This window comes from Elephantulus edwardii, unplaced genomic scaffold, assembly GCF_000299155.1.
Source record: "Elephantulus edwardii isolate Elephantulus edwardi_28Jun2011 unplaced genomic scaffold, EleEdw1.0 scaffold00039, whole genome shotgun sequence".
NCBI classification, from domain to species: domain Eukaryota; kingdom Metazoa; phylum Chordata; class Mammalia; order Macroscelidea; family Macroscelididae; genus Elephantulus; species Elephantulus edwardii.
Window position 1 is genome coordinate 4,084,625 of NW_006399789.1, and position 13,304 is coordinate 4,097,928.

At 40.8% G+C, this 13,304-nt stretch overlaps 1 protein-coding gene across 1 annotated transcript in view; it reads right to left on the reverse strand.

The window, feature by feature from the left end:
• Positions 1-1,405: 1,405 nt before the first annotated feature.
• ECT2L (epithelial cell transforming sequence 2 oncogene-like) overlaps positions 1,406-13,304 on the reverse strand; it is a 128,400-nt gene continuing 116,501 nt past the window's right edge. The window contains exons 17-20 of the mRNA XM_006885001.1: positions 11,316-11,381; positions 9,161-9,249; positions 3,702-3,874; positions 1,406-1,533 (exon numbers count right to left, since the gene is read on the reverse strand). Of these exons, the coding sequence (XP_006885063.1) occupies positions 1,406-1,533; positions 3,702-3,874; positions 9,161-9,249; positions 11,316-11,381 (456 nt within the window). The remainder of the gene's footprint in view (positions 1,534-3,701; positions 3,875-9,160; positions 9,250-11,315; positions 11,382-13,304) is intronic.

Here is a 13,304-nt window from a genome sequence, read left to right on the forward strand (position 1 = left end):
GCGTTTTGAGATGGCTAGATTGGCACAGGATAGAACAGCATTTAGAGCTCTTGTACACAGGGTCGCTATGAGTCGCATGCGACTCAATGGCACATAACAACAACAAGTAAGAACTCAGCTTTCCAACAAAAAGCCTTAAAGACCACTTTGGTACCTTGTGTGTCTTAACTGCCATCAAGTTGGAACCAACTTACAGCTAACCCTCCGGCACAGGAGAAAATAGATCAGATGGTGCTTTGTAGGCAGCATAAGGATGTCACCTTTTCCACTTTGCTTAGAAACAGGTGTGTTAGGTGCTGTGACGTAGACTGCAACTCTTAGTGCCCCTGTGAACAACCTTGTGCTGTGCTGTGCTGTGCTGTGCTGTGCTGTGCTGTGCTGTGCTGTGCTGTGCGGGAGGTTTTTAGAGTCTGTGAACTGCAGGGGAGGAGACTGCATGATTTTCGCACCAGGGACAGCTCCTGGACTCGAACTGCTGGCTTTGGAGTTGGTAATACAGCTACTCACTACTAGGCCACCAAAGCTCCCTGTCTTGTATGTAGTGATGTATTTTTAATGTCTTCTAGGAGAGTCATACTAAGGGTTTTGAGTAAATAAATTGCCATTTCTAGTTCTTAAAAATATTTTAAAGTTCTAGTGGCAAGAGGCTGCAATGCAGTCCCAGAGGCACATGGTTCAAATCTACCAGATGCTCTACTGGAGAAGGAGGAACAATCTCCTCCTGTACCAGTCGGATCCAATTTGACAACACACACACACACACACACAAAATTAAAAATATTTTAAAGCAAGTTTATTAAAAGTTTAATTACCAAAATTGAAAAAATTTCTCCAGATTGGTCATTTAAGAACTTTCCATTCTGATTTTAGTTTTCATTAGGTAAGAAAATTATTAAATACAATAAAATATTCTTACATTTGGTTTTAGCAGATTATTCTTACATGATATTGTCCATGAAAAGTAACTACCAAGATAGGACAGTAAACATTTTGAGCTCAAGCTGTTACACATCACGACTGAGCATCAAATCATGGCTGTCGAATCAGAACCAGACTCACACAGCTGACCCTGCAGTGGGTTCTCAAGAGACTAAATTGCACAGAGTATCTCTCCTCTTTGTCTGTCAGAGCACCTGATGGATTTGAACCTTCAGAGAGGCTGGCACAGCCTTTAGGTTAACAGTACAACTCACTGGGGACTATGAGCTTGGAGCTCCCGCAAGTGCACGTTGGACGATCTGTTTTAAAGGTTGGTAGGAACCTTATAGAGAATCTTAGTTCATTTGCCTGTCATTTATGACAAATAATTATTCAGTCGTTTACTAGATCTTCCAGAACAGAAAATCCATATTGTTTTCTCTTTACAGGGGATTTGGTCCCTCTGATGTTCTTTTGAAGTCTGGTCTCACTTCTTTAGACTGCTTTTGATTGCATTTTGGAGTGTTGACAACCAGAGGAATTTCTCCTCTTCAGTTTCCGTTGCACAAGTCCACTCATGTTTTGGATCTTGAAGAATAAATGCATTCTTGATATCTGTAAAAAAATATTTGAGGCACATTAATGTTTGTAGGTACCAAAAGAAAAGGGGGAAATGCTTTAAAATTCTTGAAAATAGGTAAGAATCTACCATCTTACTTTTAAAAACTAAAAATAGGGATTCAAAACAAGTATAAATCCAATTTTGAGTATGACTTCCTAAAATTATTGAATGTGACATCGATCATAATGTTTTCTATTACAAATCATATAGAATAATTTTTATTAAGTGACATCATGTAATATTTAATCATTGGAGATGCTCAACATCAGCTGTGAAAACTAGTCCAGGTGCTGATTGTGGCAAAGGCAGAGGAGGAAAAAAAGACCAAGATGGATGTCAGATGAGACTGAATATTGCACTAGAGCATCAAAAAGCTAAACAGTACTCAGTGACTGAGGTAGCGGGGGTAGGAGTGCCAGGGACATAAGGTTGGCTCAGGATAGAGCAGGTTTCAGAGCTGTTGTACATGGGGTCGCTATGAGTTATAAGCGACTCAACAGCACAGAACAACAACAGACTCTTCCCTCACCACAATGGAACTGAAATGAAAGTCTTTACTAGAAATGAAGATGTGAGAGCTAAACTTGGTGTTGAGAGTTGGTGACAAAATTAAACCAACTTTGTAGAATTTGGTTTTTAGTCTAATTGTCTTGCATCTGTTAAATAACAATACTTTGATACAGGGCAGAGCTGGTTATAGAGTAGCAGAGGACGTGAAAGGAAGCATGTTTTAGAAAGGCTTTAACCACACCCAACTCCTTCCACGTGGGGTCTGGTGGCCATATCTTGATAGGTGCTGTCATGTTGAACCCTGCCCTATCTTATACCATCCTTACAACTTCTAACACAAGCCCATTACAAGTCGCTGTGTGAATCCATCTCATTGGTGGTGGTCCTCTCCTTTCTTGACCCTCCATCTTTCTAGGCATGATGTTCTTTTCCAAGGAAAAGCCTTGTCTAGCTTTACGTCCAAAGTATGAGAGAAAGCTTTACCATCTTTACCTCCAGGTAACACCCCAATGCACTTTGTCCAGGAAACATCTGTTTTATCTGGGGGTTTTTGGCAGTTCATATGGATATGTATTTAGTACTCTTCTCCAGCACCACAAAGTATTTATAGTACAGATATAGACTACTGGAAGGAGAAGTCTGAAGACTTAGTGGTAAGAAGCTGTGCTGCGATCCTGAAGGCACGAGATTAGATTCTACCAGCACCACTGAAGAAGGATGAGCTGTCTCCTCCCATGTGATTTACTGCCTCTGAAAACCCGCTGGAGGGTCAACTGTGAGTTAGTTCCAACTTGAGGGTACACAACAACAACATAGATGAGTATGAATGTGAAAATATCAGCCAAACATATGTTTGACCACTGTCAAATCTTTAATAATCCATTAGACCCAGTAGAATAAGAAAATAACATCTAACATACAGCAGACACCTCTAGTATTTCAAGAGTCTGTCCACTGCCACTGAGTCAATTCCAATTGATAGTAACCCTAGAATAGAAGGGACCCACCCCTCAGGGTTTCTCTCTAAAGCAAGCAGATTGCTTCATTTTTCTCCCTCGGGGAAGTTGGTGGGTTCAAACCATCTACCTTTTTGTTAGCAGCCAACATTTAACCCACTCCGCCACAGGTTCCTTGGGGGAAGTAGAGAGTAGTTATTTAGAGCTTCAGCTCTCATTTCTGACTACCAGAAGCTTTTTCAGCGATCTCAAAGCTGCAAGTGCAGCTTGTGATGACAGTGGTGCTGAATTTTTTTGTGACTAGGAGTTGATAGATTCATTTCAAAGTGCGAGCAAATTTGCATAACATTAAAGGGCAATGCCCATTAAGTGGGGCATTGGATGTTACTAACCTGAGGACTTCCTGTACCTAAGGGGGCTCTCAGTGATGTGGGCTCATGGCTACCTTTGTAATAAATAAAAGCTCTCTTCTTTTTTTAAACTGTTTTCTACTGGTTAGGGTGTGTGTCTGAACATTCCAGTAATCCTTTATTTTGCTATTTCAGAGTTAGCGGTGAATTTATATAGCTTCATGAAATATTTTTTTAAAAATATATTATCAAATTGTAATTATAGCCCTTTTCTACTACTTTAGTAGTTTTATATAATACAGCAATCTGAAGGTATTTATCTCTTGGAAGAAAAGCAGTGCATACATTTGGAATCTGGAATATCTTCCACAAGTAGTCTATGCAGGGCCACTGAGGCAATGAACTGGTGGGTGGTTTTTGCTGTCCTTTCAAATGGAATATAAGAAATGCTCCGTCGGGAAAGCAGTAGCACATCGCTGAAGAGGAACAGGCTGAGATCATGGACATGTTCGTAGAGTCTGCGTGGAAAAGGAGAGAGTGCAGTTGTAATAAATACATACTGGCTTTGTTAAATAACTAACCATCTATAAGCTGCTACATTATTCAAGGCCTTTCCCCACGACAGACCTGATGAATACTGCTTGTTTTTAGCAAAGGTCCATATTGTGGGCCATCAGAGTTCCCAGTAAGAGTTGTTTGAAAATGAGCTTGCCCACTGGACAGATACTTCATAATCCTAACCAATGACTTTTCATTATTATTATTGTTACTAATGTTTAATGTTACTGTAAACGTAGTCTTTTCATAGAAACAAATTCCTTATCTATATATCCACATTTCAATGAGCATGCTCGAAAATTGAATGGATTGGTCAAAAGGACAGATGCATTTTCATCAAAGCACTCCAGATAGAATTACCACCACTTCGCCGGAAATATTTTGGGCATGTTGCCAGGACAGGCTATTCCTTCTATGATCCCTGGAAGGGTGGAGGGTTGGCGAAGGAGAGGAAGAGTCTGGAGCAGGTGGATTGACATGGTACTGTTGCAGTGGGCTCTAGTGTGTCAGGAAGATGGCATCGGAATAGGACAGGGTTCAGATCTGTTCACAGGATCACTAGGAGTCTTTCTTGACTCGCCAGCACCTAACAGCAACAATTTATATAAATAAATTTCACATGAGAATGACTGTAACTTGCACAAAGTATAAACATTAATAGGCAACTAAATGACCTGGAGTTTGTATTAAAAGGAAGATTCTCATTTAGGAGATCTGAGATGATCTGATAGCCTATGTTTCTAACAAGCTCCCCTTCGCTTCCAGTTCTGCTGATCTGCACTTAAACTAGCAAGGTACTGAGATAAATTCTTAGTTGCAACCATATCTGAGAACTATAAGAGTATTAGATGAGGGATTTCAAGAATCTCAGGGAGTTCTCTAGGTTTAACTATGTGGAGTATGTTATTTGCTTAGCCAGGGCACTTAAGTGGTGCAATCCACTGTGTGTAGCAGTGTGAAGCAAAAGGCTGTGTCCAGCGTCCACTAGCGGCTCTGAAGGAGAAAGATGGGTCAGCACAGTGACTGCAGCTGTGGGCTCAAACGTGTCAGAGATGGTGAGGACGGCACACGATAGGACAGGGTTCAGAGGGTTCCCATGGTCGCTACGAGATGTACTTAACAGCATCGAACCCCAACAACAAGGTTAAAAAGCTCAAGACTGTTGTCTCCATGGACAACTTGGTCAATTGTGGAAGATAATATTCTACATCCTAGTTCAGGACGTAGTATCTGTAGTCTTCAAAGCTTGCAAGTGGTTCTCTGAGATTCAACTACGTTTTGGTCTCTTTTCACTTGGAGCTGAGAATATGGAGGAAATCAAAGGCCCAAACAAGAAAACAACAGCCTGTACGAACCACAGTTTGCAGTTTGTCACTGGCAGGTGGTATAGCACTGGTCTGTGCGTTGCTGTACAGAGGTAACTCGTGGTTGCTGTGATGCTGAAGACTGTGACAGTGATGTGCCAATTGTGGTAATGGGTACCCACGGTGGACAGTGTTGGCTGGAGCTTTCCGACTAAAACAAGCCACGAAGCAGGAGCGGCATCCACTACCGAAATGGCTTGCCTCCGGAAACTATGTACGAACAGTGCTCAGGCTATTCGTTCATAGGGTCGCTATGAGTCATCTACGACTCGACGGCATTAAACAACAACAACAACATAAACCACAGCCTCTTCTAAACTGAGACTAGAAGAACATCATAGTGCCCAGCCACCACTTCTGACTAGGGAAAAGAGAACAGGAAAATGGAGAGCAAAATTCAAATTCCCACAAAAGGCCAGATCTGAAACGTGGCGACTAGAGGCACCCCGAAGATACCCTTTAAACTTGAACTGAAGCGGCCCCTGGAGGTCACCTTTCAGCCAAGTTTTTATTTTCTTGGCTTATCAAATAAACAGTATCACCCGTGAGTAATGGACTCCCATAAATAATCGACTGTAGGAGATCAAAAAATCAACACACGGCTTTTTGAGCGGCAAGGTGGGCACGAGGAGTTAGATCAGAGGGAGCGGAACAACACAATGGAAAAGGGAGAGGGCGGCTCGCTGCGAAACGCAGGTCATGAAACCAGTGTAGGAAATTCGCTAAATGGGAACCAAATACAATAGGACTAATTTTTTTTTAAGTCAATTCATATCCACCGTCCAGTATCCCTGAGAATTCAGCTATTTCTTTTTTTCCAGAGCGCAGGAATGCTGATGAGGACCATTGCCCTGGAGAAGGCCAATAACAAGGTTTGTAGTATTGTAGATGCGTCTGAAGAGTTACTCTGGATCTGGGAAGTGAGTGACCCCTTCTGGGGACTCAAGGACAAACATAAAATTCACCAGCTCTGGGGAGTTTGAGTTTTGTACTTTGAGCAACACCAAGTGAAAGGGTTGGGGATGAGCATCCTTCAAAGCCAATAAAAAATACAAAATTTTCAAGATGCATAGTACTTTACAAAACTTTAATAAACCCAAAATTCTGTGGCCTCATCCATAGTGGGGCAAATGTCCTTCTAATTTCCCAGCTGTTAAAATGGTCTTATGATTTTACCTTAATCCAAGAGCAAATTTTCCCACTGCAATTCAAACATTTACTGGCTCTTTCTGTCCCATAGCTCTTAATTGATTCGTTTACTCCTTGAGTGATTTCTGCTGTGCTGGTGAGTTTATCATAAGGAGGGGTCAGGACATCTTCCAACCAGCTGTCTGATGAGTGGGTAGATAAAGCACTGGGTGCATACCGGGCCTTGATTTGAATTCTAAACCACCAGTTAGTCCCTTGTGGCACAATGGATAAACAGTCGACTGTTAACTGAAAAGTTAGCAGTTCTAATTCACCACCAGCTCCACGGGTAAGAACCTAGCAATCACGTCCATATTGATTAGTTGTAGGGAGAGTTCTACTCAACTCTGTCCTATAAGGTCAGTAGGAGACTGAACTTCACTCACTTTGGGCAACTTCAGATCAAATTCCTCCTCAATAATAATGTGAGTCCTGTCCTACTTGATCACCAAACATGTTAAGGAGCTGTGCTGCCAACCCAATGGTACACAGTTCAAATCTACCAGCTGAGAGATGAGCAATCGCCTCCTATGCGATTTATAGCCTCTGAAAACCTGTTTAGAGGGTCAGCTGTGGGTCAAATCTGACTTGAGGGCATATCACATCAGACGACAGGAGCTAAAACTTGACATTCACAGTACACTGCAAAGTCTTACATGAGTGGTTTCTGTAGGTGTGTGTGTAAGCAGAGTAGCTTTTGGAGTTGAAATTTTCAATGGAAATGATAGAGAAGTCATTTGTTGACCAATGTGGTTTATTTCTAAAACAACAGAAAGCAGAAATGTAGGCTAAATATGGTACCTTTTTGGAAGGTAGGTATGTTTTGTGCTTTAAATCTGAATATGAAATTGCATTAGTATTTATTGCTTGGCAAAGAGTTGTAAAAAAGTACCTATTTAAATGAAAATGTACCTTGTTACTACAATGTGAAACAATTTAGTAACCCCTCATTCTCCTCAAAGCCTTGAACGTATTTTTCTCAGTCGTCCAAATACTATATAGAGAAGTCTGAACTCTACAATGAAAACCAGAGCAATCCCCAGCAGGTTTTATCCACGCCAGTGCAGTGGGAGCTGCTGGCTTGCTAGGTGTGCTAGTAACTTCAAACGGTCACTGAGTTATATTCCATTCAGTGCAAAGGAGTTCCCTTCTGCTGTGGTAGCTTTTCTCCTACCGCTACTGAAAAAAAAAATATACAATAAGGTATGCTGACAGTGGGAAAAGTGATTATAATTGTGATTTGATTTTCAATTTAAAATCACTGAAGATAGGGTGAGGAGATGAAGCTGATTTCTTTCATTTAGCCCCACTCTGGTCTATGTCTTTGAGTCCATTCTCAGAAATATTCATTGAATGAATGAAAACGAATTTTTAAATAACTCTGTTAGAATCAAGGGAGCTCTAGAAGCCACGAGGCAAGGAGCTACATTGCCAACCACAAAGGTTGTGGTTCAAATCCACCAACTTCTGCACAAGAAAATGATGGACAATTTCCTCCCATGAGATTTACTGCCTCTGAAAACCTGGTGGAGGTTGACCTTTGAGTCTGCTCTGACTCAATGGCACATAACAACAACAACATTATAATTAAAGGAATTCTTTTATCCTATTTGGTTGTTATTTGTTTTGAGCCATTATCTTTGCCATTAATACTAAGAACATCTCTGGAAACAACTATGAACGTGGAGAAATGATGAAAGTTATACACGTGTTCAGGTCTTTCATTCATAGGGTTGCTGTAAGTTGTCTACGACTTGACGGCACTTAACAACAATACATTTAAAACAAGGATCAACAGACTAGTCACACTGCTTATATAGGTGAGCCTTTGCTGGGATGCAATCATGCTCATTCATGTATGTCCTGTATGGTTTATGACTGTTGTCTTTTTGTTAAGCATTGTGCCATTAACATAACTGCTACCATGGCGGCAATGAGTAGTTGTCACACAGATTATTTGTTGTACAATGATGAACCTCTTCACTATTTGACTACAGATAAAATTTCTCTATCCTGTTTTAAAGAGAAAGGAGATTTATCATTTATATGGAAATCAACGTTCCTTCTACTACTCTGAGCTTTGGGCAAACTTCATATAGCAGGGTAATTTCAAATCCTGATCTCATTAACTCTCTGAGGGTAATGAAATGGGCTCTATTTTTCAGAGTCAGACCGACCATGGTGTGAAATCACGCACAGTTGAGATCACTGGGTTTGCCTCAGTAGGAGGTTATGGACATTCAGAGTTTCTGTTTCTGTGGAGATGATTTGTTTTCGCCCAATCTGCCTAGTCATGCAGGGAGCTCTGGTCCACAGTGAGTTATGCTGCTAACCCAAGGGCTACATGTCCCCAGCAGTCCAAATCTACCAGCAGCTCTGAGAGGGAAGGATCCCATTGTGATTTACAACCTTGGAAAACTGACGGAGCATAAGTAATAAGAGTCAGAACCAAATCAAGGGCAATGGCAGGAGTTACCCAGTCATGAGAGCAAGGAGATGGAAGCCACATCATCTCAGAGGTGTGTTTTAGATGTGTGCAGGTGTAGGGGTGCGAATTTTCAGTTTCAATACAAACATTTATTGTAAACCTTCAATATGCCAGATGTTGTGCCAGATACCAGGTAAACAAGATGAATACTATGCACTTCCCTGCTGTTAAAGATTTCTCAGGCTTAGGAGGGCTGCAAACTTTACCTTAAAGAGAAAATGATTTCCTCATCAGAGCAGTGAAGTTGAGCTACGTCTTGAACTCTAATCAGATATCTGTTCACTTCTGATAGGATCTATGAAAGGTAAAATGAGACACACATAAATTGAGGGAAGAGGGAAGTCCCGCTGCTACACAATTGTTTTATATCTCATGGAATTGTTGACTTATATGCTTTCAATTCTGGAAGAAAACGTGGATGTTTTCATACTGTTTAAGTAAATGTTTACATTTACTTCCTTCTTCAGAAAGTTCAGAACTGACAATGAAACATACATTTGAAGAGGTAGTCTGGTTTTTCAAACTTCTGAAAGTCTTCTTTTAAGTGCATTCTTAATAGCAGAAACAAAACAGATGTGACATAAGGAGGATCCATTTAGAAAGGAAGTGAGATTTTTACAGATTAGGAAGCCAGGTCCTTGTGCTGACCCAGACCACGGAGACCACGGCTTGATGCGAACAGTGATGCAGCGGCTTCTGTAACATCCAAGGATCTGGACTTTTTGCAATCTGCTCAAGTCTAGCTCACACACACTCTTTCCCTGCTAAAATAAGCAGCTCTACATCATGACAAGCTTGGAGGCAAGAGTGGCATCCACTTCTGAAATAGCTTGCCTCCAAAAACCCTATGAAGCTGGAGAAAGGATTAAAGTTATATAAGTGTTCAGGTCTTTTGTTCACAGGGTCACTGTGAAAAGCCTATTGACAGCCCTGAACAATAACAACATAGAGCTCAGTTGGCCTAGTGGACAGAAAGTGATGCTACCAAGCCAAAGGGTGACTTTAATCTGCAGCCCTCAGACCTGGTTTTAATTGTTTTTGGTCAAACATTCTTCTAGGTCATATAGCCCTGGTCTGTCCACTTGCTGTACAGAGGTAACTCGTGGTTGCTGTGAAGCTGAACACTGTGACACTGATGTGTCAAGTGTGATAATGGTTACCCTTGGTGGACAGTGTTCGATGGAACTCCCCGATTACAACAAGCATGGAAGCAGGTGTGGCATTCACTTCTGAAATAGCTTGCCTCCAGAAACCCTATGAACCTGGGGAAAGGATGAAAGTGATACAAATGTTCAGGTCTTTTGTTCACAGGGTCACTATGAATCACCTATGACTCGACAGCACTTAACAACAACATCATGACAAGACTCTATCTTGCCTCCTAGATTTGAACTAATAAATCTATCTTCAGTCAGTATCTTTACTCAATATCATTCATATGTTGGCCTCTCCCTGATGCCAGATACTGAGCTCGGTTTGGGAAGAGGAGATGAGGAAAGCATAGTTGATGGAGCTCCCAGTACTTGTGAACATGTGACTGCAAGAAAATGATGGGGACATTGAAGATGCTGGGACGGAGCAGCTCACAACTGGATATTTTGGAGGAAACTTTACGAACATGGTATTGGAACTGAATTTTTAAAAGATAAATAGCTTAAAACATGAAATAACAAGAGAAGTCTATTTGAGAGAATGAAATGTGTGTACAATATTGTGACAAGAGGCTGATATTGGGGAATGGGTTAGTTGTTTCGGGTGATGGGGGCATAAGATGGTAAAGAAATTAGTGAGGTAACTTAATAAGTAAGCTGGGGCCAAATGATGTTCTGTTAGCAACAGACACCTAATAGAGGAATTCTAAAAATCTTTTCTGATATACTCAGTGCGTACAACCTCTATGTGCAAAGTACCATGTGCAGAGTGACAGAAGACAAATAGAATAAGCAGGCCTTTTTCTCAATGCAGGGCACGACCCTACTACTACCAAGTAAGGAGCCACCAGTTACCAGTAAGTCCACCACAACGCCTGGTGACTCCACGAGTGTTAGAATAGAGCCACGCCCCGCAGGGCTTTCCAATCCTGACTTTTCAGAAGTCGGGGAAAGGACCTTTTCTTTTAGATGCCTCTGGGTAGATTTAAAGCCCCAGCCTTTCCATTAGACACCTAATGAATTAATTTATTGGCCCACTCAGGGCACTAGGAACTATGACAGCACATCACAAGGAGGTGACATGTGAGAAGCTGGCACACAGCAGACAGTGAGCAAATGTTGGTGGAATCTGACTCCGTATGTCCACCTTTGCCAGTGATACTCAGTTATGTTCATGAGCACGGAGTTTAGCAAGGTCATGTATACGCACAGGGCATCCCTTGATGATTCTCTGTAGGTCTGACATTTGGTCTTTCCCACTGATGTTTTGCTTCACCTAGAAAACAAAATGACTTTAGGTAAACTACTAAATTTTTATACAGAGAAAAACAGATTAAAATATTCCATGGCCCATGATAATATTTTCAAAAACTATGATAAAAAAACCCCTCCAATTTAACCAAGGTTTTCAAATGAAGAGGCAAGGAATAAGACAGCACTCAACAAACTACCTTCTGGGGAAAACAAGGAAAGTTTGCATCCAGTCCAAACTCCTGCTCACTATGCATATCATAGTGACGATGTCACAGGAGGATATATACAATTATGCTATTTCTGAACTCCCAAACCTTGAACTCTAAGAAAGCCACTATTATTAATGTACTTACTGAAGTAGTAAAACTAATTAAACACATTGAAAATTATTTTCTGGATCTAAGGATTGGATTTTCTAATTAATGACTCAGAGATATCCATTTAAATAGCATATTGTTCAAGCTTTTCGAAAATGTTTTATTGTACATAATTGTTATTAGGTACCTTCATGTCAGTTCTGACTCAGCAACCTTATGTATAATAGAACAAAATTCTGCCTGATCTTCTGTCATTCTTTCCATCTCTGTGCTTAAAATCACTGTTGCAATCATTGTTGAGTCCGTCTCATTGAGAGTCTTCTTCTATTTCCCTGAGTCTCTCATTTTCCAAGCATGATGTCTTTTTCCAGGAACTTGCCCCTCCTAGTGACATTCCTAAATTATGTAAAAGTCTCATCATCCTTGCTGATAAAGACCCCTCTGGCTGCGCAACTTCCAGTACAGATTTGTTCGTTCTCTTGGAAGTCCATCCACATGCATTCCAAGACCACGGTTCAAAGGCACCACTGCTTTAGCTTCCTTATTCATTGGCTAACCTTTACATAGATATAAAGCAATTGGAAACGGAAATACTAGATCATGATTTGGATCCACTATGCTTTAGGCTTCCAACTGCCATCTTTGCTCTTTAGCTCTTTAAAGAGGTCCTTGACCGCAAATTTGCCCAATGCAGTTTTATATTTCAATTGCTCTTTCCATGGGTGTTAATTATGGAGTTAAGTAAAATTAAATTCCTGAAAGTTTCAATCTCTTCTCTATTTATAATGACGTTGTCTACTGGTCCAGTTGCGAGGATTTTTTTTCTTTTTTTTTTTAGGATTTTTGTCTTCTTAATGTTGAGGTGTAATTTATACTTTGATCTTCTTCAATACGTGCTTCAAGTCCTCTTCACTTTCAGAAAGCAAGGTTGTGTCATCTTCATGATGCAGGTTGTTGATGAGTCTGCTTCCAAACAGGATGCCACATTCTTCTACATATAGTCCAGCTTCTAAGAGTATTTGCTAAGGATACAGACTGAACAGGTATGATGAAAGGGTAGACCTTTCTACACACCTTTCCTGATTTAAAACCATACCTGTTTGCTCTGATTAAGTGGCTGTTTCTTAAGCAATTGTTGTGCAAGCAAATGGTTTTTCTAGTGCATGGGCTGTGATTTCCACCACAGGGCTGAGTGCTAAAACACAAACCAGGGGAGTAAATCATACCAAGTTTAAATTGAAAAATTTAGCAACAAAAGTGGGACTCTCATTACCAGCAAGAAGCAGCAGAGAATGCAGCATCTATCACTTGAACGAGAGATTCAGACACCAGTCAGACCAACACATACACAAGAGCATTAACGGAGAAGCAGACACTGATTTGAAGTAGAGCTGATTTGAGACTGCTCCTCCCCAGAGCCAGAGCCTGGACCTTTCTCCGACCTTGCAGGAGGATTTGGGAAGAGAGGCAACAATTGCCAGGACCAAGAGAGCTTTTAAACTATGACCTAAGTACATTTGACAACTGTTCTGACTGAGAAATTTTATACTGTTGTCAACTTGGGTTGTAACCTGTTAACTTAAAAACTTCAAGTTTCTTTTTTTAAAAAAATAAATTTATTATTATTA